This window comes from Anguilla rostrata, chromosome 4, assembly GCF_018555375.3.
Source record: "Anguilla rostrata isolate EN2019 chromosome 4, ASM1855537v3, whole genome shotgun sequence".
Lineage (NCBI taxonomy): Eukaryota > Metazoa > Chordata > Actinopteri > Anguilliformes > Anguillidae > Anguilla > Anguilla rostrata.
The window spans coordinates 15,346,344-15,369,504 of NC_057936.1; the positions used below are offsets into that span (position 1 = coordinate 15,346,344).

At 38.7% G+C, this 23,161-nt stretch overlaps 1 protein-coding gene across 1 annotated transcript; it reads right to left on the reverse strand.

Moving 5' to 3' along the window:
- Positions 1–17,169, reverse strand: LOC135252622 (coagulation factor XIII A chain-like). The gene is made up of 15 exons (XM_064330905.1): positions 17,018–17,169; positions 15,952–16,103; positions 14,551–14,727; positions 12,362–12,610; positions 10,963–11,081; positions 9,925–10,032; positions 8,547–8,721; positions 6,984–7,122; positions 6,352–6,455; positions 5,694–5,782; positions 4,440–4,593; positions 3,729–4,004; positions 2,853–3,013; positions 2,444–2,580; positions 1–1,032 (listed from the first exon to the last, which is right to left on the reverse strand). The coding sequence occupies exons 1-15, from the start codon at positions 17,152–17,154 to the stop codon at positions 849–851; spliced, it is 2,361 nt and encodes a 786-aa protein (XP_064186975.1). The 5' UTR covers positions 17,155–17,169; the 3' UTR covers positions 1–848.
- Positions 17,170–23,161: the final 5,992 nt, after the last annotated feature.

Below are 23,161 nucleotides of genomic sequence, written 5' to 3' on the forward strand. Positions count from 1 at the left end.
TCACTCTGTAATTGTCATTTTATTGATACTTATACTGCAAAGACAGGCTCTTCCAAAGATTGAAGAGAAAAATTAAAAATCAGATATAGTAGAAAAAGCCTAAAATTCTAAGCGAAACATGTAAAAAATCTAATGGAATATAGCAGAGGTAGCAATCCTCATGGAAAATGTATATATTTGCTTTCAATTGATTGGTTACATAACTTTCCAAATGTAATCACTCAAACAGAACAAATTATCTTGAAGAAATAATCACGTTTGTAAATTTTTCAAGAATTGAATGTCACTGATTTGCTTTGTATCATACTTCTTTGTATCATATTTAAAGCATCGCAAATAGAAATGAGTGAATTGCAATCCCTTGCATTTCAGCCTTGTTAATAAAAAAAGATATTATAAAAATAACATAACTGATAATGAGTATATGTCTGATTAACTGAGCATTGTAGTTTATGTGTATATGATGAAATTTGAGGCAGAATTCAATGAGCAATGAGCATTATGCCTCTGACTAATGTTGGTCAGGGTGTTGGAAACCGTGTGGAGGTTAACACAATGGCATTTCAGTGAGTTTTGCTCCTGAAGATGTAGTCAGTGACTGAGAACTTCCCTTTCCAATGCTCTACCCTTCAAAATGTTATTTGTTTCTCCAGAAGATACGCTGAACTACCTGACCTGACAGAAACACTGAGCCCATTAAGTTTTTCTTCAGCCAAGTATTGAGTTAAGTAGCACTCCCAGCCATACATATGTGTATTCCGATCAATAGAAAATCATTCAAAATCTCAATGGGAAGGTATGGGTTAGTAAAGGACAAATCTGAGAAGGGAAATGCAATGCTGTTAGTTTCAGAAGATTCCTGGGAATGGGTACAGCTCGGGCTGCACAGCGTTCTCCCTGATGTGGATTTCCTCCTCGGTGTACACCGGCGGCAACGGGCTGCTGTACAGGCTGGCTATCACGAGTGCCCGCGTTGCTCTTCTTGGAACAAAAGACTCAACCCATGTCACAGTGGTGTTTGAGAGAATCTTTCTGTAATACAAACACATTCAGGTTACTGTCAGCAGACCACAGGGGGAACAGGGCAGTGAGGTGGCTCAGTCATTAAAACACTATCAGTGTATTCAGATTCTAGTGCAACACAGTCGGCATGCTTTTGCTAAGATGTTCGGTATGTGGCCCATTACAGTAAAAGTAAAATCATTTAAAGGATAGTATTATGTCTGTGAACAACACTATTTTGATTTTAAAAAGGTAAATTGCTCCCATGATATACCACTGCCATTATTCTGCCACCATTGTCTCCCAACAGCAATTAATCACATCAATGCGCGAATACCCACCAATAGGAAACCATTATTTCAATTATAGACAATTATAAACCATTTCTACCCTGCAAATTGGCCACTGCTGTCCGCCATTGCACCACCACTCTGAGCTGTTTAAATGTATGAAAATGCATTGTTTAAAGCCTGCACTGCCAGAGCAAAAACAATAAGGTAAAATGGTGACTCGCAACTGCACACATCTCATGCTAGCAGAATAATAATAACAATTAATTGTGCATTAGTGCATTTAAAATACCAAAACTTGACAAAAAGAGATCATATGTATGAGAGATACCTGGCTTATTAAGTTTGATCAAAAAAGTAACTTCTCCCAAAGATTTCCATTGTGAATAAAGCCTTAGTTATGTGCTTCCCTGCTGCTGGCCAAGGAAAGAAAACCTTTTGAATTATGCAGTTTGCTTGTGAATTCATGAATTGATTTTTTTTTGCAATCAAAAAGATTGTAATTAAAGCCACATATGTGCATATAAAAATAATTATGCAGCAGATATGTTTTGTTATCATCACTGAGGAAAAAAGTGAGCATTAAACAGAAACTATTCACATTTTCACTATTCAAGACTATTCACAAAAAATAATTCTTGTTGAGTGTTAAGGCCATCTGAAAAAACCGAGCTGGGAACAAGATCCCAAAAGAACTGCAAAACGAAATGGAAGCAACAGTAGGCTTCTTCTATGCAGCAGAAACAAATGCTGGTGCATCAGCATACCACTGCTCCCCTTCAGTGTTTCCTCACTGATGCCATGTTGGGACTGTTTATCCTTCTAGTACTTCTCGATTAGTACTTCAGTTTCTGAAAGAAGGTACTTTACCTTCCAGTTTGTAATGTTTTATCTTTTGAGAATGCAAATCAACTTTGAGATTCTAGGCTACTATATAATGCATGGTAGTTTTATGAAATAATATCATTATTTTGGCGAGTTGTGCATTGTCATTATTGACAGATACAGGCAGTTTAGCCCTTGTTTTTTGCATGCAAAATAACACAATATCACTATGTTTGTAAATGACTTTACAGGAGTTATAAGTAAATGTATCACAATGTGTTTCTGAATTTTTATTTCAGTAAGTTATTTTCATGAACATTTCTTACTTGTATGTTTTAGGTGCAAACACCCAAACACCGGCTATCTCCAGATGTAAGTATGTGTCCTCCAGATCATGTGAAGAAGAGTTTTTGAACTCAATCCTGATAGTCATTACATCACCAACCATTGGGTTTTCAGACACCTGTAAAGAGAATTGGGACAGTTTCCTAACTAAAAACAACAAGAAAACATTCACAGTTCACATTCACATTCTTGGTGCTCTGTACTTTTTCAATCAGCAACATGCAGAACATTGAAATATAAATTGAATCTACTGTAAACCTACTGAAGAATTAATTGATTCTGGAAAACAATCTGTAAGTGTGAGAATTTATGGGCCAAATGTAAAGCCTAAATTTATGGAGTCACTTACAAAACTGTGACATGAACACAGAAGAAAGTGATTTTTGTTACCATGATAGTCAGCTTGGGAGTCTCCATATTCACCACTTTCGTGGTAATAAGGGCCTTGTTGGTCTCTTTGACATTCCCAACGATGAAGAATAGAAGCATGCCCTGGTCCACAAGTTTTCCCTCGTATTCAGAAGAATCAATGGCCAAGGTTTGCGTCGCAGCTGTAACGCAGAGTGGGAACATGTGTGAGAGAAACTCTGGTGATAATGACAGATGGCAGTTGAGAACAAACACAGAGCCCGCGAGAACACCAAAAGCAAAATACCTGACAGAAGATGGGGATATTTTGTTAGAAAACACACGCTCAGTAGATTGCTTGAACTAATCATTTTGGTGTATGGTGAGTATTATTGCAAAGCAGATAAAACGTGCCATCAGCATTTCGCCATATCCACCACCAACAAAGACAGGATTTTCTGGTTCAGGTCCCTGGCACAAATTTAATTGTAACATCATTGAGTGTGAAAATAGAAACTATAGAAGAAACCAGGATAGCTATTGATAGACAGCGTTTGTGCTTTAAAGATGTCTGACAAAATGACAGGAGGAGACAGAAATCAGTTTGCGTTGCATTGGCACCTCTGTGTTCAACTACATGGAAATATCTGGACTAATGCATGAATTCACCAATGAGGGGGTAATGCTAAACCATTTTACAAGCAAACCAGCTGCTAGGTATCAATATTTATGTGTCAAACAATGTCTCTGGCAAAACTTAGCAAAAATGCATCTTAGAAACATCGCATCTACACACTGCGCCATGACATAATGAAAAAACCAATGTATCAAACTGCATGCTAGCCAAATTGGCATGCTTTGTTTTTTTCTGTTCTGCTTCTTTGTGTCAGAGACATTACTTATACGGGTCCAACTCACTTTCCCAGCCTGTCAGTGCTGCCTGAAGGTTCTGGAACTTGAACTGGGTGCTGTGGACTCCAGTGTAGTAGACGACATTGCCGCTGACGTAGAGGTCGATGGTACGAGAGGAGCTGCTCAGGTTGGTCAGGTGCAGGGTGACCTTGAAGCCTTCGTACACGAGCGCGGGTGACACTTCGACCTTCAGCTCCACGTCTGAGGGAGGGGCGTACGGCCCTTTGCGCCTGCACCCGTACTGCTCGGCGTTCTTCACAGTCATTTCCGACTCCACTGTGCCTGTGCGGGGGCCGGACCGCTCAGACAGGTTAGTCATAATGGTCTGGCAGCAGTGTGACACAGCAGGAATGACACATTTGACCATGTGTTAAAATCCTAGCCGGTGCCCTCCTTTTGTACACTTGAACAAGTTACGTCACCTAGACATCCAGAACAAAGCCAGTATGTGCTTCTTTCTCTATTTTTACGTGACATATTTTGCCCTTGCATATACTGCATATTTGACCTTACTTTCGCTTACATTTTGCTTAATGCCATGTCTTTATGTGTACATTTCTAATTTGGAAAGTCCTTTGAGCACACTGTATAAAGAAAGAAATGTATGAAAAGCACTGTATAAAAAAGTTCTGTATAGTCTTTATACCAGTTTTTACATGGGCTTTCAGACCATGGTTAGGTCATCAATTATCATTTCAGTCATTTCTTCCTACTTACCCTCACGGAATTTGTACTGATTAGTGATATCTGCAGGTGCCCTTCTACCAATTTCTTTGGTGACCAACTTCCAGCCCACAGTTGTTCTGTCCACAAAAATCACTTCCAGCCTTCCAGTTGGCCCAGGTGCATGAAACACGATGTCACTGTTCACCTGAAGAGATCAACAAAATATACATTTAAAAGTAACCAGTTTCGGTCAACCGTGCCAAATAAACTGATTTTGTTTAGCCGATTCTAAGCAGTTGGTTTTCCAGCGCTAGAGAGGGATCACTGCAACATTCCACCCATTGGCAGCGCTGATGGTTTCTGATATATTGATATATTGATCTGAAATATTGGTAAGTTCCATGCACGTTATTTACCGGCTGAATAATGGTGTTGTGCTTATAGCTGTACATTTGAAAATGAGTTATTGTAAAGATTGTTTTTCTGTGATGCTCACCCATTTGTGAAAGCAGTAATTAAGTATCATGTTCATTATTCAATGACAGCGGATAATTACAGGGGAAATAAAACAAGACTCCCTGTAGGAATACAACGCCGCATACAAACACTGATAAAAACAGTCACAACTGGACAACTGGAAATCATAGTGAATCATTTACTTAATGGGTCCAAACTTTTTCTTTAAGGGTTGTCTTTTTTTCTAAAGCACAAATATTTAAAATGTTTCTTCTCAAGTAGTAGAGACACAGAGCAAGAACACTGGAGTCTGATATAGATACAGACACAGAGCAAGAACACTGTGGTATGATATAGATGTAGGGATGTATAGTAGAAACACTGTGATATGATATAGATGTAGAAACGTATAGTAGGAACACTGTGGTTTGATATAGATGTAGGGATGTATAGTAGGAACACTGTGGTATGATATAGATGTAGGGATGTATAGTAGGAACACTGTGGTATGATATAGATGTAGAGACGTATAGAAGGAACACTGTGGTATGATATAGATGTAGGGATGTATAGTAGGAACACTGTGGTATGATATAGATGTAGAGACGTATAGTAGGAACACTGTGGTATGATATAGATGTAGAGACGTATAGAAGGAACACTGTGGTATGATATAGATGTAGGGATGTATAGTAGGAACACTGTGGTATGATATAGATGTAGAGACGTATAGAAGGAACACTGTGGTATGATATAGATGTAGAGATGTGTAGTAGGAACACTGTGATATTACATGGATACAGAGACAGACCAGGAACACTGGAGTGTGATATAAATGGCACTGTTTACCTCTGCAAACACAAACCGTGCATCAAAAGGGTAACAAATCAGACCGTGTTTTATTGCCTCCACAGATGAAGGGCCACACCTATACATCCCTGTGGACAAAGAAGGAAGCTATTCAGAAACTAATTTAATGCACAACTCCACATAAATCCTGAATAAGCAACTTTGATGTCCACTATTTTCTTCATTACACATTTGCAGAAGGATGATTAAATACACATCACACAGGATCTGCATGTGACAACCCAAAATTGGCCACAGTGTCACCCTGGGAAGGATCAGTGAAGAGGAGGAAGCATTTCTGATGCTGAGATGAGAGGCAGGAGGAGTAGAGTAAGGGACACCATACAACTAACCCTTGCCTTCACATTTCTAAGTGACTCTTTTGGTCAATCAAATGTTTGTGATCATTTGCAGTCATTCGGTGCAGTTTCTATGGCAATTCAGCTGCCACGGAAGAGAATTGTCTGACGACACTCATTTCAAATGATGCATGTGGTAGTGTGTACCTCTTCTGCATTGGACAAGGATTTGGCAGGGATGGGATGGGCAAAGGAGTATGACTGGACATTCTGCACACCCAGATTATATGAACAGGATGCAGTATCAAAATGAATCAAAATACATAACAAATCTTAATCAATGAATGGAGCTGACTTACCATCACTGGTCTCCTGGGGGGTGGAATCCACTACTTGCCAACCACCTAAGCCATTAGGCAGGTCATTTCTGTCCATGTAACACTCATTCCAGCAGTGGTAGTTCCTGTCAAGGTAGCATCCAAGGCTCAAAATTTGATCATCAGAAAAGTGAAGAAAACTTCCAGTTTAAGATGACCACAGGGCTAGAAGACCTTGAAGCTATATGCATTTATCAATCAGGTTGAACAATGAAGCAAGTTTTACATTTTCTTTCTAATACATTTCTTACCATTAATCCTTCAAATTTCATTCAAAATTCAGCTGTGGTTTTACATTCAGTTTATTTTAATGAAAGTGTTATCTTTGCTTGGAGGACATATCTCTCTATTTTGGTCCATAAATATTTTTTAGCACTTTGTTCATGAGTAATTTTTATTGCTTCATCTTGCTAGACATACATGAGTATATTCAGGACTCAAACACACACCTGAAAGTGGTAATGTAGCAAGAGAAATTCTAAATCTCCACTTAAACTATTATATTTTTTATCACTGTTGATGCATTTATCTGGTATCCATGGACACATTTTTGCTCATTTAAAAAATGTTATTTAGCTAAAGCTGGTGAAATGATTAATACAATAAAGGCATACCAAAGGGAATCCCTGGTTCTTGCTCGATCAAATTCATATGTACGTGTGAGAATGATGTCAGTTTTTAAATTGCCATCATTGTCATGAGCAGATCGATAGTTGGTGATGACCCTGGCTGGGATTCCCAAACAGCGCAGAACTACAGCAGAGACCCAAAAAACACAGAATTAGATACATTCAGGTACAAAAACAGTCATTCTTTTTATGCTATATATTGACATTCCCACAACATTGCATATATATACTAGTTATTTCTATCTATTGACATGCATACACTGGAAATGACAACATTTTAAAGAGCTATTGCAAAGGGACAGTCCCTCATCTGCTGTGTAACTTCAGTCTTCCTCTTGTTGATTACTATTACTACAAGAGGAATTACTGAATTTACATGGTTGTCAGAGGAATTGTAAATCAATTTCCCCTTGAATCTTTTTAGTGCATTTCTAATTAATTTTTGATTAATATCTGGAATGGAGATATATGGATTCTTTACGTGCTGTATAAATCTATTACAACATTGTCAATATTGAAATTACTAGACAGGCCTCGTTGCTTGAAATTCAAGTCTAGAAGGACATTGGGCACATTGCCCTGAATTCAATCAACATTCATCCTTAGAAAATAAATGCAAGTGTTTTTATTTTTTATGGGCATAGGTTCAACAAATAGTTTGGCAGATAACCCATCAAACTGTGTCTGTGAAGAAAAGAGAAAGTCATGCTTAAGGAGAGATACTGACTGAATCTATGCCCCTGTGTAATATCCTTCCCTGGGCCTTCAAATAGTTGCATGTGGTGTTGTAGTAACATACCTGTGGTTTCACCCCATTTGTAAGTTAGTTTCAAATATTTACATGATTAAAAAAACATATTTGGTCAGGGGCTTTAAAACATAAAGTTGTGCTAGTCCTAGCTATAAATCTGATTTTATGAAGCCACAAGAGAACTTTAATAACATTAATTAAGGATCACATTAGTTCAGGCAGGCCAAGAGAGACAAGCCCAGCTCTGGCTGAACCAGCTGGTGGCTTGGGTGTGTAGTGATATTCAGCTATCACGGTCCATTCACATAACAGGGCGGTTTATTTGAATGGCCTCTCTCTACTAATTTGGCTGCTTCCTCCTGCAAGCATGCTTGCTGTACGCTGGCAGTCTAAATCCCCTCTTCCACTCCAGCTCTATCCCTCATGTTGCTGCTGGATCTGCTCTGGTTGTACCACTGCCCCAGGACAGAGCCAGGCCACCAAGCATAACTATTGCCATTTAAGACTTTTAATAAAGATTCTAACTTTGACATTGATCCTGACTGAATTGCATTAGAATGTATTGAGTGTATTTTGGTCCTTGAAAACGCTCTTTATAAATTTAATGTATTATTATTTACTATTTATTTCACAATATACTCATGTGAGACTTTCTGGAAATGCAGGCAGAGAGAGAGATGTGGATTGCTATTGCATATTACATTGTAGATTAATTATTAAAAGCAATACGATATGCAATAGCAATCCATGTCCTGATCAATCCAGACCGCATACTTTGCTTGAAATGCAGCACTCACAGGTGTTGAAGACTCCAGCATAAACCCAGCATTGCGCATATCTGACAGGGTGCTTTTTTCGGTGATACTGTCGGAGGATTTCTGTGCTGCCGATCCAGCTGAGGGGCGGGGTTCCTCCTCTATATCTCCCACTCCAGTTCCCAACCAGAACCCCATTGTCATCCTGAGAGTTCATCTGGAGCCATAGACATCAAGTGGGAGGGGGACAGAGAGTCATGTATAGTCATGTACTGTACAGACACTAGAACAAGCCTGGAATTTGGGTATCCAACATCGCATCCAAAATGATGGGCTTTGATATGGAGTTAATCCACCCTTTGCTGCTATAACAACCTTAACTCTTCTGGGAAGGCTTTATAGTAGATGCTTTCCAACTGATCCCAAAGGTCAAGGCCAGTCAAGTTCTTCCACACTCAACAAAACCATTTCTATATGAACCTCGCTGTGTACCCAAGGGCATTGTCATGCTGAAACTGTAAAGTGCCTCCAATTTCTGTTGGGGAAGCACAGAATCGTCTAGAATGTGATTGTATGCTGTAGCGTTATGATTAGCCTTCACTGGAACTAAGGGACATAGCCCAAACCATGAAAAACAGCACCAGACCAAGGAGTGTAGAGATACTTCTGGTCATATATAAGTATCTAAGAAGCACATGTCCAGGGGGTGTTATTAATACATATGCACTACACAGGCATGAGTCCAGGATTCAGTTTGGATTCAGCTGAATACTTCAGTTTTAGAGACTGCTGATTATTCGGGAAGCCAAAACCTAATATGTCGATCCTCATGCTGGTGTGGATTTTAAACCTAATTGGTTCCTTTGGCACCTATTTTCTGCAACAGTCAACTGTAAAACATTCAATTAGAAACAATGCCCTATGTGACAATATATTACAGTAAGTGAGGGAGATCGAGCAACATGTACAATTCATCCATTTTTAGTGGCCAAGTTGCTGCCAGGAATTCAATTGAAGACTACATGTTTCTATAGATAATGTAGCTGCAAACAGGTTGGACTGCTGTGAGCCGTACTGAATAAAATTGCAGAATTGGGATGATGAGTTTGATGCTTTACAAATGGGTAATGTAGTGCTATCCTACAAAATCTTAGAGGAAATCATTTTTAAGAACGGATCATAATGCTAACACAGAAGGATTTTCTTATCCGTTTATGTTTTAAGTGAGTATCCCAAGATTGTGTCAAATGTCAAAGTCTCATTAAATATGCAGATGACACAAGCTTGAAAACAAACCCACACAACTTACTGTTTTGTGACAGAATCTGGTAAAGTCTTAACAGTGTGTTTTCACTGCATCTCTATCAGTTAGCAATAGGAAGTGTCTCATCATATGTCAAAGAGGCTGCTCTGAACTCACCAGGGCAGAACCCATCCGGACCACTATGACTGCATCTCCTCTGTTGGTGATGGAAATGTTGGAATCGTCCAAGATTTCCAGGCAGGCAGTAAGAATGCCTTGCTGAAACTGCAAATCAATAAGGACAACACAAGACAATACAATGTGTGATAATAATTTATAAAACAGAGAGGTACTGTGAATTATAATTTCTGTCTGAGACATCATTATGCATTAATAGTGTGTTTCAATATCGTGTTGCCTTGGTTAGTACACTGGAGATTCTGTTTGACTGGGTTTGTCATGCAAAACTGGATGGTTATTTAAGGCAGATAGACATGCAAATAAATATCAAAGAGACACCAAATTATGTCCCTACACTGTATAATATCCCGCAGAAAATGGTGAAAAGAATGGCAGCGAAGTTGCCAGTGAAAAACTATTTTAAAAAAGATCCAAAAAGACTGCATGAATCCTGTTATTTCATGGGATGGTCATTAAATAATGTTTTATTGGTGTTATTCTACATGACTTGACAGTTACATGACTACATGACAGTTTTTCTGAAAAAATATTTTTTTGTTGTTTTTTGTTTTTTATAAGGTTTCACAAACAGAGAATTTTCTCATATGAGTATATTTTATTCATTTAAATGAACCAAAAAATGTTCCACTGAACAAACTGTGAATTTTCTCACTTGAGAATTTTTGATGCATTCAAATGAACCAAAAATGTTCCATTGATAACACCTAAAAAATTTAAATAAATTAATTAATGAATCACCTTTTTTAAAGAAAAAAATTAGGTTTATCCACTGAAATCTTTTTATCAGGGCAGTTTAAAAGACAATCTTTCATTAGCAGAAAGAACAGTATGTACAGTACATCATATCTGGCTTAAAGTTCTGAGTCAAACATATCATGAAGCAAATATATGACTTGTCTCAGGACACGCAAAAGGGGATAAAATTCAACATTTTCGTTGTCTGTGTGCCAGCCAGTGACATGTCTGCAAAAACAATGAATGTACAAAGAAATTTTGGCATGAAGCACAGCCCACCTGACCAAAGTTCCAGGGCACTGGTGAAGGGTTCACAGCCGTGCCGTTGTAAATGCACCCCGCCTGTTCAAGGACGTACTCATTCCGTTCCCTTTCAGAGGGCAAGTGAACAATGTCCTCTGAAAAAATGAATGCAAAAGGGTATTCTGCAAAAAGGATAGCCTTACGGGCCAGCACAAGAGAGAAGAATCGGCGCTGACTCAAATTCAGTTAAATGTGTCGAACAATATTAGCAGCTCTATAGAAAACGAAAGCCAAATGAAAGAAGCACTCAAACTGAAATAGGCAGGCTGCAGTACAAAGCAATGCACTGTGATTGTCTTAAATCTGTTTAAGAACAACTTCATAGAAATAGTTCACTGTCTTTGCTTTTGGCTAAGGTAGGTTCATTGTACGTATTAGATAAGCAGGGAGGCTGAATACACCCAACATACATTTTGCTGCTTTTTAATGTAGTGACAATGCATTGTTTTTTACAAGAAAAAACCTAAAAACTTGGATGTGACCAGCTGCTGCTGTCAGTTATGGGTGTGAATCATTTACTGTTAAAAATATTTTAATGAAGATTTTGAATACAAAAATTGCTGATCATTAATTGAGATGCATTTAATGTGTCAAATTCTACAGAAACATGCTCAAGCTTTTTATTACTTTCCTCATTAACGAGGACGGTCTTTCTATGTCTGTAGTTAATACTTGTAAAATACTATTTTGAGTGCATTTAGTGCAAAATGACAGCTCGAGTTACAAAATCAGTAGGTTAGCTAAAATTTAGGTATTTTGGAGCAGTACAAGCAGCAGAAGATCACAGTTGCACATAAGCTTCATTTATTTAATTTTTTAATATAAATTAGCCAAAGGAAGGCTAAAAGGTGGCAGATGTTCGCATATTGTTTTACACAAATCATTTTCATAATTTCACTATGTTCAAAAACTGAAATAATTATAGCACATCCTAACAAAGCATCTTGAGTTGGACCCAATACTATTCAATGATAAAGAATGGTGCTTGTACTGTAGCTCCAAAACGGTAGGAAGAGTTGCAGCTAAATTCTTGTGGTGAGAAACCACATCTGTGACAATAAGTAATCCTGACAGATAACACTAGGTCTAGCATGTTTCATGTACAGTCTAATAAAGTTAAATCAACATAACATTTTAATTTATTAAATGTGTTATTATTTGATGTCAGTTGTATGGAAACTGACAGCATTTATTCAGGAAATTAACACCTACATGTACATATAAATTGCAAGCCTTTATATCCAACATCAAACATTGCCTTTTTGCAAACCAGTAATATCTAGGGAATGTTATGAACTGAAGTTTATTCAGTTCAGTGATATGAAAGGAAAAAGAGGGCTCCTTCATAATTAACAAGAGTAATGCTTATTCTTACCTTTTAACCAGGGGTTGAACAAGATGTAGACATCAGTCACAGTTCCAGGTTGCCAAAGGATTTCATTGAAAGGTGTCTCGATTCCAATGGTCATTCTGAACCGTCCCACAATGCAGTCTGAAGGTGGAGTGATGGATACAGGGACCTTGTGGCCTGAGAATGGCATCACCTCCATTTTCCAGTCAGTCTCAACCCCCATAACAGGAGGTAGTATGACTTTGGTGCCCTTGATTGTACTTGCATGGTCACCTGGGAGAAGAAGACAGATTGTATGCTTCTACATAGTAAAATGGCCAATGTTAGTCCAACTCTAACAGTGTTAATTCGACTCTTAACAGATAACATTTGGTTCCACTCTGGCATGTGAGACCAAATGTTATCTGTTAAGAGTTGAATTAACCCTGGACATTTTACTATGTCTCCAATTTACAGTATATATTTTATAACATACTATATAATGCTATATGGTCACCATTATTAAATGCAAAGAATATGGTTGATAATTGAAAATGCATGTATCAAGCTAGCTGAACATTTTTATCAAAATCCAGCTATTTCTCTGAAAGGAATAATGATCCATAAACTGTTTTTAAATATAGTGTTTAAACCTGTAACATAATGGATGTAACTATTTCAACATAATACAAAGTGTTAATATTATATCGCTTTATATTAATAAATATAAAGCGATTATAAATCTTGAACAGTTCCAAATGCTTCAGGGTTGCAAGGGTCCTTCAAATGAAAATGTTACATTTATATTGTAATTATAAATCAAAGCCAATCTGAATTATTTGTTTTTATGATACTGATGGGCAGTGGTGTAGCCAGTACAGTTAGTAATTTTGGGAGTGGGTAGGAGGGGCATTCAACATTCCAAACAGACCTGACAATTATCAGAATGGGTTGGGTGGTTTTAGGGTTCCTAATGATTACAGTACGTACATTTATTACATACATGTAACACATATCTCTGACACAACTGGAGGTGTCATTAACCTCCCTGGAAGAGAACAGAACTGTATATCTCCCCTATACACAGTGAGAAGGATGGTTTGAGTGGCAAAAGTTTTGCCAAGGATCACAGTTGGAGAATTTCAGGAGTTGGTTGCATCCTGGGGTCTCCAAGTCTCCAAAACTACAATTGGATGCCACTTCCATGCCAACTTTGGAAGACTTGACAGAAGAAAGCCTTAACTGTCAAACCACACAGTAAAATGTCCAGTATTAATTCAACTCTAACAGAGTACACATTAGTCCGATTGGGCCCATACGTACTCTAGAAGAGTTGATTAAACATTAAACATGTTGCTGTGCGCAAACATACTGTAAGTGATCGGAATTTGTTAAATGTCACTAGAACTTTGATTGGAACTGGATTCTATGACCAGATGAGACAAAAATAGAGATTTTTGGTAGCAAATTCCAGAGGTGGGTTCAGCGTAAAAAGAGGCAGGATTGTGCAGAAAATAATATAATCCCCACTGGGATATGTGGTGGTGAATCTGTGATGTTCTGGGGCTGTGTTATTTCCAAAGGCCATGGGAATCGTATTAGGATACATGACATCATGGAATACATCATATACTTGTAGATTTTAGATCAGAATCTGGCTGCCTCTGTCAGGAGGCTAAAACAGGATCTTAGATGGATCAGCACAATGATCTGAAGCATACTTCCAAATCCACACAAAAAAATATTTCGCTGAGCACAGAATCAAGGTTTTGTAATGGCCATCCTAGTCCCCTAACCTAAACGAATGAGTTGAAGAGGAGAGTCCACAAGCCAGAACGCAGGCCTCCGAAGGATCATGAGAGATTTTGTATGAATGAATGGCCTTGAGTCGTGTTTTCCCACATCACAAAGCATTACAAGAGAAGACACTTATTATAAGAGAAGTGCTGTTATCTTGGCAAAGGGAGGTGCGCAAAGCTCTAAATGCAGGGGTGCCAACAATTGTGACAAATATCTTTTTCTGAACAAAAATTGTGTTAAAGATCATTTTTCCTTTGAGCAACAATACCACAATGCAATTATATAATAGATAGAAAACATCTGATAAGCAATAAAGCCAATGTAATCCAGCATTCCTTTTTTATTTTTATTTTTGTTCCTAATAATAATTCAGAGTGCCAATAATTCTAGAGGGTGCTGTATCATGTAGAGAGAAGAAAAAAAAGCTGACTCACCAATTTCAAACTTCACATAGATTAAATGTTTGTAAGGGCTCATTTCCTGGTTGAATAAGATGTTGATCTCGAACTGCTGACCCCTGCGCACAATGAGGGCTTGCTCCTCAAACAGATTGGTGTGGTGATCTAGATTGTTCCGTGTATAATTAGTGTCCACATCTTCAGCTACCAGTTCTGAATTCAGCAGAGATGAAAAGCAAATCAGGAATTAAACCAGATTCCGTGACGGAGGCTCCTGAGTAGCTCAGTCTGTAAATAACTGGCACAGGCACAGGCTGAGCCAAGGGGCATAAACAAGTTCAAGTGTGGGTTATGCCATTAGTCTGTTATTAGTAGCCCACAGCTGCAGGTCATTACTGTTTAGAGTCACATGGGTTGAGCTAGGGCGGTCAATATGTTCCCACCTAAAATATGGAAAAGAGGGGGGGAAAGAGGGAAGGAGGGAATGTCGAGAAAAGAGGGAAAGGAACAGAAGATGGGAAAGACGGAAAAAGAGGGAGGAAACTACAAAATGTAGGTTTGCAGTATTTTTTCATTCAACAACATTCAAAGGGCACTCATGGGGCCACAATGTGTATGCATTTGATATATTATTTATGGTAATTAGGAATCGGCCTTGTGAGGTGTTCAGTGATGTGTTAACACATCTCTTTGCATTGTGGCACAGAGCATTTGGACCTCATCTGCTTTACACACCAGGGCCTTCTCTTTTATAATTACAGCATGGAGAAAACATGTGAACGCTAATTATGAGCTAAAACCCTAACCAACGGATACAGTGCTTCATGGGCATAAGATATGTGTTGCGCAAAGACAAGCAATAAACAGTAAAACGTCAAGTGTTAATTCCACTAAGACAGAGTGCATATGAGTCCAGCTGGGACCATATATACTCTGCAAGAGCTGACTTAACATTGAACACTTTATGCTGTGTATGTTTAAGCATAGTAGCCACATAGAATATTCTCAAGCATGAAAGTTTAGCAGAATTTACAGCGGAATATAATTTTTGTCCAACCACCATTAAGGCCAATTTGGAACTGAACTGAAATAAGGGCAGTCCTAATGAAAGCGTGATGATGTATTGAATGTATAATTGTATTGGAATTTGGAATTGACTTCTTGCGGTGCTTTTACTATAATTTGCAGACCGGATGCATCACTGCAACATAAATTGACTCTTCCTGTGGCCAGTGTGTAAAAATCAATCATTTTTGATTGTAGCATTGCAAAAACATGATATTTTTACATGTTTTCTATTGTCACTCCCAACAAACATTTCCTTGTTAAGCTTGTGCCATGACATGACAACCGAACGCCATTCAATGATATAAACTGACCAAACACAGCCAGTCTGATTCAATACAGATTATCGAATGTTTAACGAGTCATTTTTACCAACTGGAGGTTGGAAAATCCGTGGTTGCACCGTTTTCACTCCAAGAGAGTCAGACTTCGCAAAGGGGGGAAACCGTAAATTGCTGTGGTCCACAGGAGACGAAAAGCGTCCGAAATGAATGTCTTGTCCAAAAACTCCCTCCATCTTTAGCCTGGAATACAAGAAAGGATGCCTGAGTAGAATCTTTGACTACACTTTGCCTACACGTATGGGGCTAAAAATACTGAATGCACAAATTAATATTTGCAGTTTGTATTTCAGCTGAGCCACACCACCTTGTTGCATTGCCCTGCAGGCCAGTGATTGCTTTACACATTACTGGCTGTATGGGAGCAGTAGGAAAGCTCTCAGTGATTTCAACAGGGCTTATATCTCACTGAGGGCAGCTGGAAACTTGTGGGTTCTTGTGCTAAGAAAAATGATTCTGGGCATTCATTGGAATTAAGCAAGCACACTAACTTTTTTTGGTTTTATTAATTTCTTTTTTGTATTTAACCTTTATTTAACCACAAAACCCCATTGAGATCGAAATCTCTTTTGTAAGGGGGACCTGATAGATTCTGTTACTTAATTCATTGAATTGGAATGGTACCACTGGTCACAGATCGTGATTTCAATGCAGGGAATACAACTTGATGTAATATGATTGAATGGTCACACTACAATCAGGTCACATGAATTGGCATTAACTAATGTAGCCTAGTTGTTAACTATATTAACTACTGAAAGGTTAATCTGTACAGCTTTAGTAATGCATTTGTACGTCATTAATTCATGTTAACATCTACTTGTACATTAGTTAATGCCAGGTCATATTGGGATTAAAAAACACTTTATATATTTGTTAATGGTTAACAAATGATACATTTACTTTCAGTGGGTCAGATGAGGAAAAAAAGTCCAGAGCCAACAATATCCTCCTTACTTTAGTCCTTATGAGCTCTTATGCAGTTTCTATAAATGACAGTTTTCACCATATTGAGAAATAATAAGGGAATTTTAGGGAATGCAAATATTCTTAAGAAATATGACAAATAAACAAAAATAAATCATATTGCTACTCACCTTTGTTGAAGAAAGCTGAGGATCTTTGCTAGAGATGCTGGTGGAGAATGAATCTTGGAGGACTGCTGGTTCCCCTTATATTGAGAGAGGGGGAGTCCTCCCAGGGTGGAGTTCCTGTCTTGGGGGGAATTACACATCCTCTGAGGAGCACCTGACTAGTGGTGATGAGGGGACTGGGTTGGCACCAGCCAAATTAATTCCAAGTATTTGAAATTTGCCATTCAGGCATTTTTAAAGTTAGTGTTTGTGAGGGTTTGAATGAATGGTGTCCTCACAAGACTGATGCAGAACCGATATGTGAAAAACTGTGTTCTTTGTTCGGTTTGGCTGTGTACAGTGAATGATTTAACTATTTGATCCACTGAGTTCATTACAGTGGGACCTGCAACATGGAAAAATTTCCGTACAAAATGTTACATCTTCAGAGCTGCTCATTTTCAAATTGGGTCTGGTTATCCATTTCTGGTTATCTCTTTCAAGTGAGGTGACATGACTCCTTGACTGCATCTCAGGCCTCTGCATATCTGTCTGAGTCCCAGCAGAAAAAGAAAAGCTTAAGCATTTAACCTGTACTGCATATTGACATAATATGCAGTGCAGGTTAAAAGTATTAGGCTGTGTTACAAGGAATTCTATTTAAGTCATTTCAACCAGTTTCCAGCCATGCTGAACAATGGAATTATGTTCTATTCTGTTGTATTATATTCTATTCCATTGAATGTGAACCATAAGAATAAAAAACAGTCATTTCTTTTATCTAACTGTTTGCATAAATAAACCTTTCCTCCGCTTTACCTAGAATGGTGATAAGCATAGAAACAGATCCTGTGCTTGTTCAGACAGTAGATGTGTGAGAAGTGTGAAGTTGTGCAGTACTTGTATCTTTGCCGAGTACTATTCCACATGGGGTAATGGACAAAGCCATCTCTTCTTACAAGCACACTGGCTGCTGGCTTTTAAAAAAATATTTATTTATTTATTTATATTTAGTTATGGAGATATAAATAAATATATAATAAAATGTATGACATGTGTGTCTGCCTGTGTGGGTGCGTAAGTGCACACATGTTTATGTGTAGAATTGTATACATATTTCTATTAACTTTCCAGACTAACAATTAATGGTGAGAGTTAAGTTATTTTCACATTTCTTGTCTTTATATGTTATGTACGTTGTATGTATGTTATGTACAATTTCAAGCGTTAAAAGTGATCTAATTGTTTCCTCAGAGATGCATGTGGCTCTATACAATGGGAGCAGCCATCTTGGAACATAGACAAATTGAATACAAAATGCTTGCATATAATTGGCTGGTACACTGGGGGTGTAAAACAGAATTTAAAAAAAAAATCAAACAGAATAGAGTCAATAAGCTAATGAGATGGAGGGGTTGAAAATGCATGTATCATATTTGATGTGTGTCTTTTCTTCTGTTACTTAAAATATAACGTGTTTCATTCAACCTCGCTGACATTTTGGAACAACAAGAGCGCTTAGCAGAAGTTGCTCAGGTCACCTTGACATTGTAGGGCACTATGATTCTTTTGTAATGCGCCCTAGTATCACAACTCAGTAAAAATAGATGATGGCTTTGTTAGACAAGATAAACATCCTTCAAGACTATGGTAATGACATGCCAATAAATGTCACTTAAAAGATCCAGAGACAATGTTGACTGTGTAGAAACACATTTCTCCAGGGCTCTTATCCTAAGCTCATTTTAATCTGTCTAACCTTCATTAATTAGGTCACTGGTTGCCAGGAGAGGGGCCTTTTCTGGGTTCTGATCACACCTATCTTGAACAATCATTTCATAACACATATTGCCTAAGGGAGAAGTTGTGTTTGTTGCAAAGGCAATTTATTTGCACAGAGTTGGAAGCTTCATGTTTCCTCATTTGATGGTTATAATGGCATAACTAGAGCTGAACTATATATATATATTTTTAAATTATACTTTCTCTTGTTTTTTCACTTTCCCAGGTGTATACACTCCCCCAATGCACTCGCATGCAATATTATGACTATTATGTCGAATGGCTGAAGGTAAGCAAGTGTGGGCTTGGTTAGTACTTGGATAAGGGACCACCAGAGAATACTGAGTTGCTGCTGGAAGTGGTGTTGGTGGGCCAGCAGGGGGCAATCTTCCCTCTGGTCAAAGAAACCCCAATGCCCCAGTGCAGTGACGGGGACACTGTGCTGTAGGAGATGCCATCTTTCAGATAGGACGTTAACCGAGGTCCTGACTCACTGTGGTCATTAAAGATCCCATGACACTTATCGCTAAGAGTAGGGGGTTCCCCGGTGTCCTGGCTAAATCCCAGATCTGGCACTCACAAACTTGCCACCTAATCATCCCCTGATTTGATTGGCAAAAAAATGTTCTCTCACTCTCCACCTTCGCTAATGTGTAGTGAGTGTTCTGGCTCAAAATGGCTGCCATGCATCACCCAGGTGGATGCTACACATTGGTTGTGGGTGAGGTGAGTTCCCCTTCATCACTGTAAAGCACTTTAAGCATTCAGAAAAGTGCTATATAAATGCAATGATTCATTCATTAATTCATCTTACCCCTTACATGCCACACAGTATCACATGAGAGAGCTACCTTTGATCACACTGTAAATAAAATAAAAACAAACTTTTCAGTAACCAATTACAATAGCACTTCTAAGTTTGCTCAGCTTTCAAGGTTCAATGTTCTGTGGACCACAAATTCTAAGCTCCAGTGACAAGCCTTTTATGTTGGCACAGCAATCATAAATAACTTGTATTAACTCATATTATGCTTTTCAGCTAAGAAAAGATTTGTAGGTTTGTGAACTCCAAAACAGTAAATACTAGGGGAAATCTTGCACTTTTAGAAAAAATTACACAGATCAGACAGTCAAATGGGTCAAAAAATGCCAAGTTGATTCATAATTAAACAATGATGGTTGAACATGATTTTTGCAGACTTGTGGTTTTTTTGGTTTGTTTGTTTCACTTGACTTTCTTTGAGAAGGTCAACATCAGAGAGGGACTTCTGCTTTGTGAGTTCCCCTTTCTAATCTAATGATGATCCAGGCTGTACAAACCGGAATAACTGGATCACACCGATCCTTCCTTCTATAAGTTGTGGTTTAGAGTTGCAGAAGCAGCCAAAATAAAGGGCCTAGGTATGAAATCTTTTTTAAAATAAATTTAGCATCTCCAATTTCACTCAAATTTGGAATGTATTTACAAACTATGTACAAGTGTCCTCACATGCACCCCTTGCTGTTGCGTAGGGAGAACAATGACAACATGTGCAGTTCTCCTCTGAAACATGTGGTGCCAGCCAGCTGCTTGTTTTTCACACCTCAGCCACAAGCCATGCACGTGTAGAGCAGAGATGGAGGAGACCCAATCATACGCATGCGCAGGGAGTAAGCCATGGGCTCGCAAGGCAGCCTACAGGGGCTGCTCGAGTAATGAACACTGCTATCCCCTCCGACTGCATCCCTCCTATATGTCCCCTGGGCAATGTGAAGCCAATTGTGCACCTCCCCTGCAAGGCTGCCAGCTACAGTCGGCACTGACGCGGACCAGATAGATATGAATTCTAAATAAAATAATTAAAACAAATATTTCCTCTAGTCCCTCCAGCCATACTATTTGATGGATTTGTAAAATATTTTTTGTTCAGCTCTTCCTTTTACCTTCCTCTTCCTTTACAATTTCTTTATTTCCTTTTTGAAACCTGATTGGTGGCATGCTTTGCGAACTACAGGTTAGTGCCTATCAACATGATCTGTAACTACACATACTGGCTCCTTGTAGTTTACTTGACACAGACACTGATAGGCTTCCTCTACACAGCAGCGAAGTCCAGTGCTGAAGTGTTGTCTCAGAAGGCCTTCTGGCTGCAGCTTTGTTTACCCTGGCCTTGTTTCCTGCTGTGGCTGGAAAGGAAGGTGCTTTTATGCAGCCTAATAAAACAATATTTATTTAACAGAGACCATGCTCTTTGGATTTTGAGAAGTGGGAAAGTCTCTTCCCAGGTTGGAGAGTGTTTTTACTGTTTTCCAAAAAACATTTTTTCTTTTCTAGGTATCATCAGGTTTGAATGCTGGATTAGCATTGGAGTTGGGGCTGGGTTTGGGTTGAGGACTATAATTAGATTTAGGGTTATGACAGGACAAAGGTTTTCAGGGCTAGATTGTGGTTGCAGTGGAATTAGGGTTGGAGGATAAGGTAAAGGCTTGGTTTTGGTGATACACTTATGGACGGGACTAGGGTGGGGGTTAGTTCGAAACTTGGGGTTGGGGCCCAAAATGAGTTTGAGGGTTAGGGTAAGGTTAACTTTTTCAGATGATTATTGGTGATAACTGTATTTGTATATTTGAGGCCCATAGCCTACAGTATAGTTTTTGCAATTGCAGACAGAGGTGGGCTCCTTCAGACAGATGGGCACAAAAACAAACTAGAGAGGGCATTATTTTAGCCTACTAAGGCTTTCTGCTTTACTTGATTTTTAGGGGAACTAAAAGTGCTTATCAGAAGGTTGTCAGGTCACTCTGACACTGCCATGGAATATCTTTTGGCCATATTATTTCGCTGTACAAGCAAATAAAAATAGACGTTGCCTTATTACACAACATCAGGATTGGGTATTGTTAATGTAATAGAAGCAAATATCAAATTACACAAACTGACAGAATGCAGCATGAAAGCAACACTGTCCCAACCTGTGCTATCAGCTATCACTGTTAATCTAGGCCACTTTAATGCATTCATGCATTCATAAAAGAATAGTACCTTTACTTCATGAGCATCATATCTTATCTTTTGGCATTTCAATTTTTTTGGAATCTGTTGGCAGCTCAGTTACATTTCACTAATTGTATAATCAAGTTCCTATTGATCGGAGATAAATATTAAATTCCTATTGATCAATGATTAATATTAAATTCCTATTGATCAGTGACAGTATGGTTAAAAGGGGTCATATAGATAGTTGTAAAAAGCAGCGGAACGAGTACTTAATTACCCATCAACGGTGATACATTAATGGAGTATATGGATAAGCCTGTGATATACAGCACGCGATTATTATTTCAGGAATTCAGCCCTGTTTCATTTCAGTTAAACTGAATATGAAAACGATTTTTGGGTATAAATTTGTTCAGTGGTATAGTCTCAAACTTATCCAAGTTAATTTTGTATCCATTTTGTATTTATTTATGCAATATGTAATGAGTTTGAGCAAAGATGAATGTGGGTGTCATGGTTGTATAATTTTTTTGCCTGCGTCAAATGTTGTTTTTCCCTCTAGTGACCCCTATTAGCATTGTACTGCAAGAATCCCGACTAGTCACTCCTCAAGCCGGAAGACATAGTCAAACAAGATTCCCAACATGCCCATGACAGAGATCAGCCCTCCAGTAAGGCATTATCAGCCAGGGGACACAGGTCTTTGTCACAGGAAGATAAGACTGAGACTAGCCCTGGGACTCCATTCCACTCATCAAGGTGTAGATATTGCATTTGAAAGAAGCAATTTAATCATGAGAGCATGAGAGTTTTCTAACCAAGGCAGTCAAGCAGGGCATGCCTCCCTTTCATCCTAGTACACTTTCATCTTCTCTGGGGTTTTCTTGGCTGCAACCTCTCTTTCGTTAGGGCAGAGAGGTAAAACTCCCCGAATTCCCACAGTGAGTTCTCACTTTCAGCCTTCTGGTGAATTCTGGGCAGGAATGTTCCTAGAACACAGGTGGAGTATGTTGGATGCTACATGATAGTCCCCTGCCTTGAGCCCCAGCCCCACCACACACACACATACCCACATGAACATACTGTACCTCCCCACATCACAAATCCTCTATCCCTAACCCAAATCCCTCTTCTTGTAGGCTTTCTAGCAAGGATCCAGTGGCTCGGCTCATTGATAAACCACAAGTCACAGTCTTTGATCTTTATCCATTCAGACAAGCTTATATATCAGCTCTCGCAGGGCAACAGAGGATTGTGGGAAGCTGTGCACAGGGCTGGCTCAGCATGTTTCATATGACTACTGATTTACAGTCAGATTAACTATACTCTGCCTGACATTGTTATCAATCTTGAATTCCCTGAGGAGCAACACAAAAACAAGTGAGTCAGTTCAGAAAATATGCTAAACA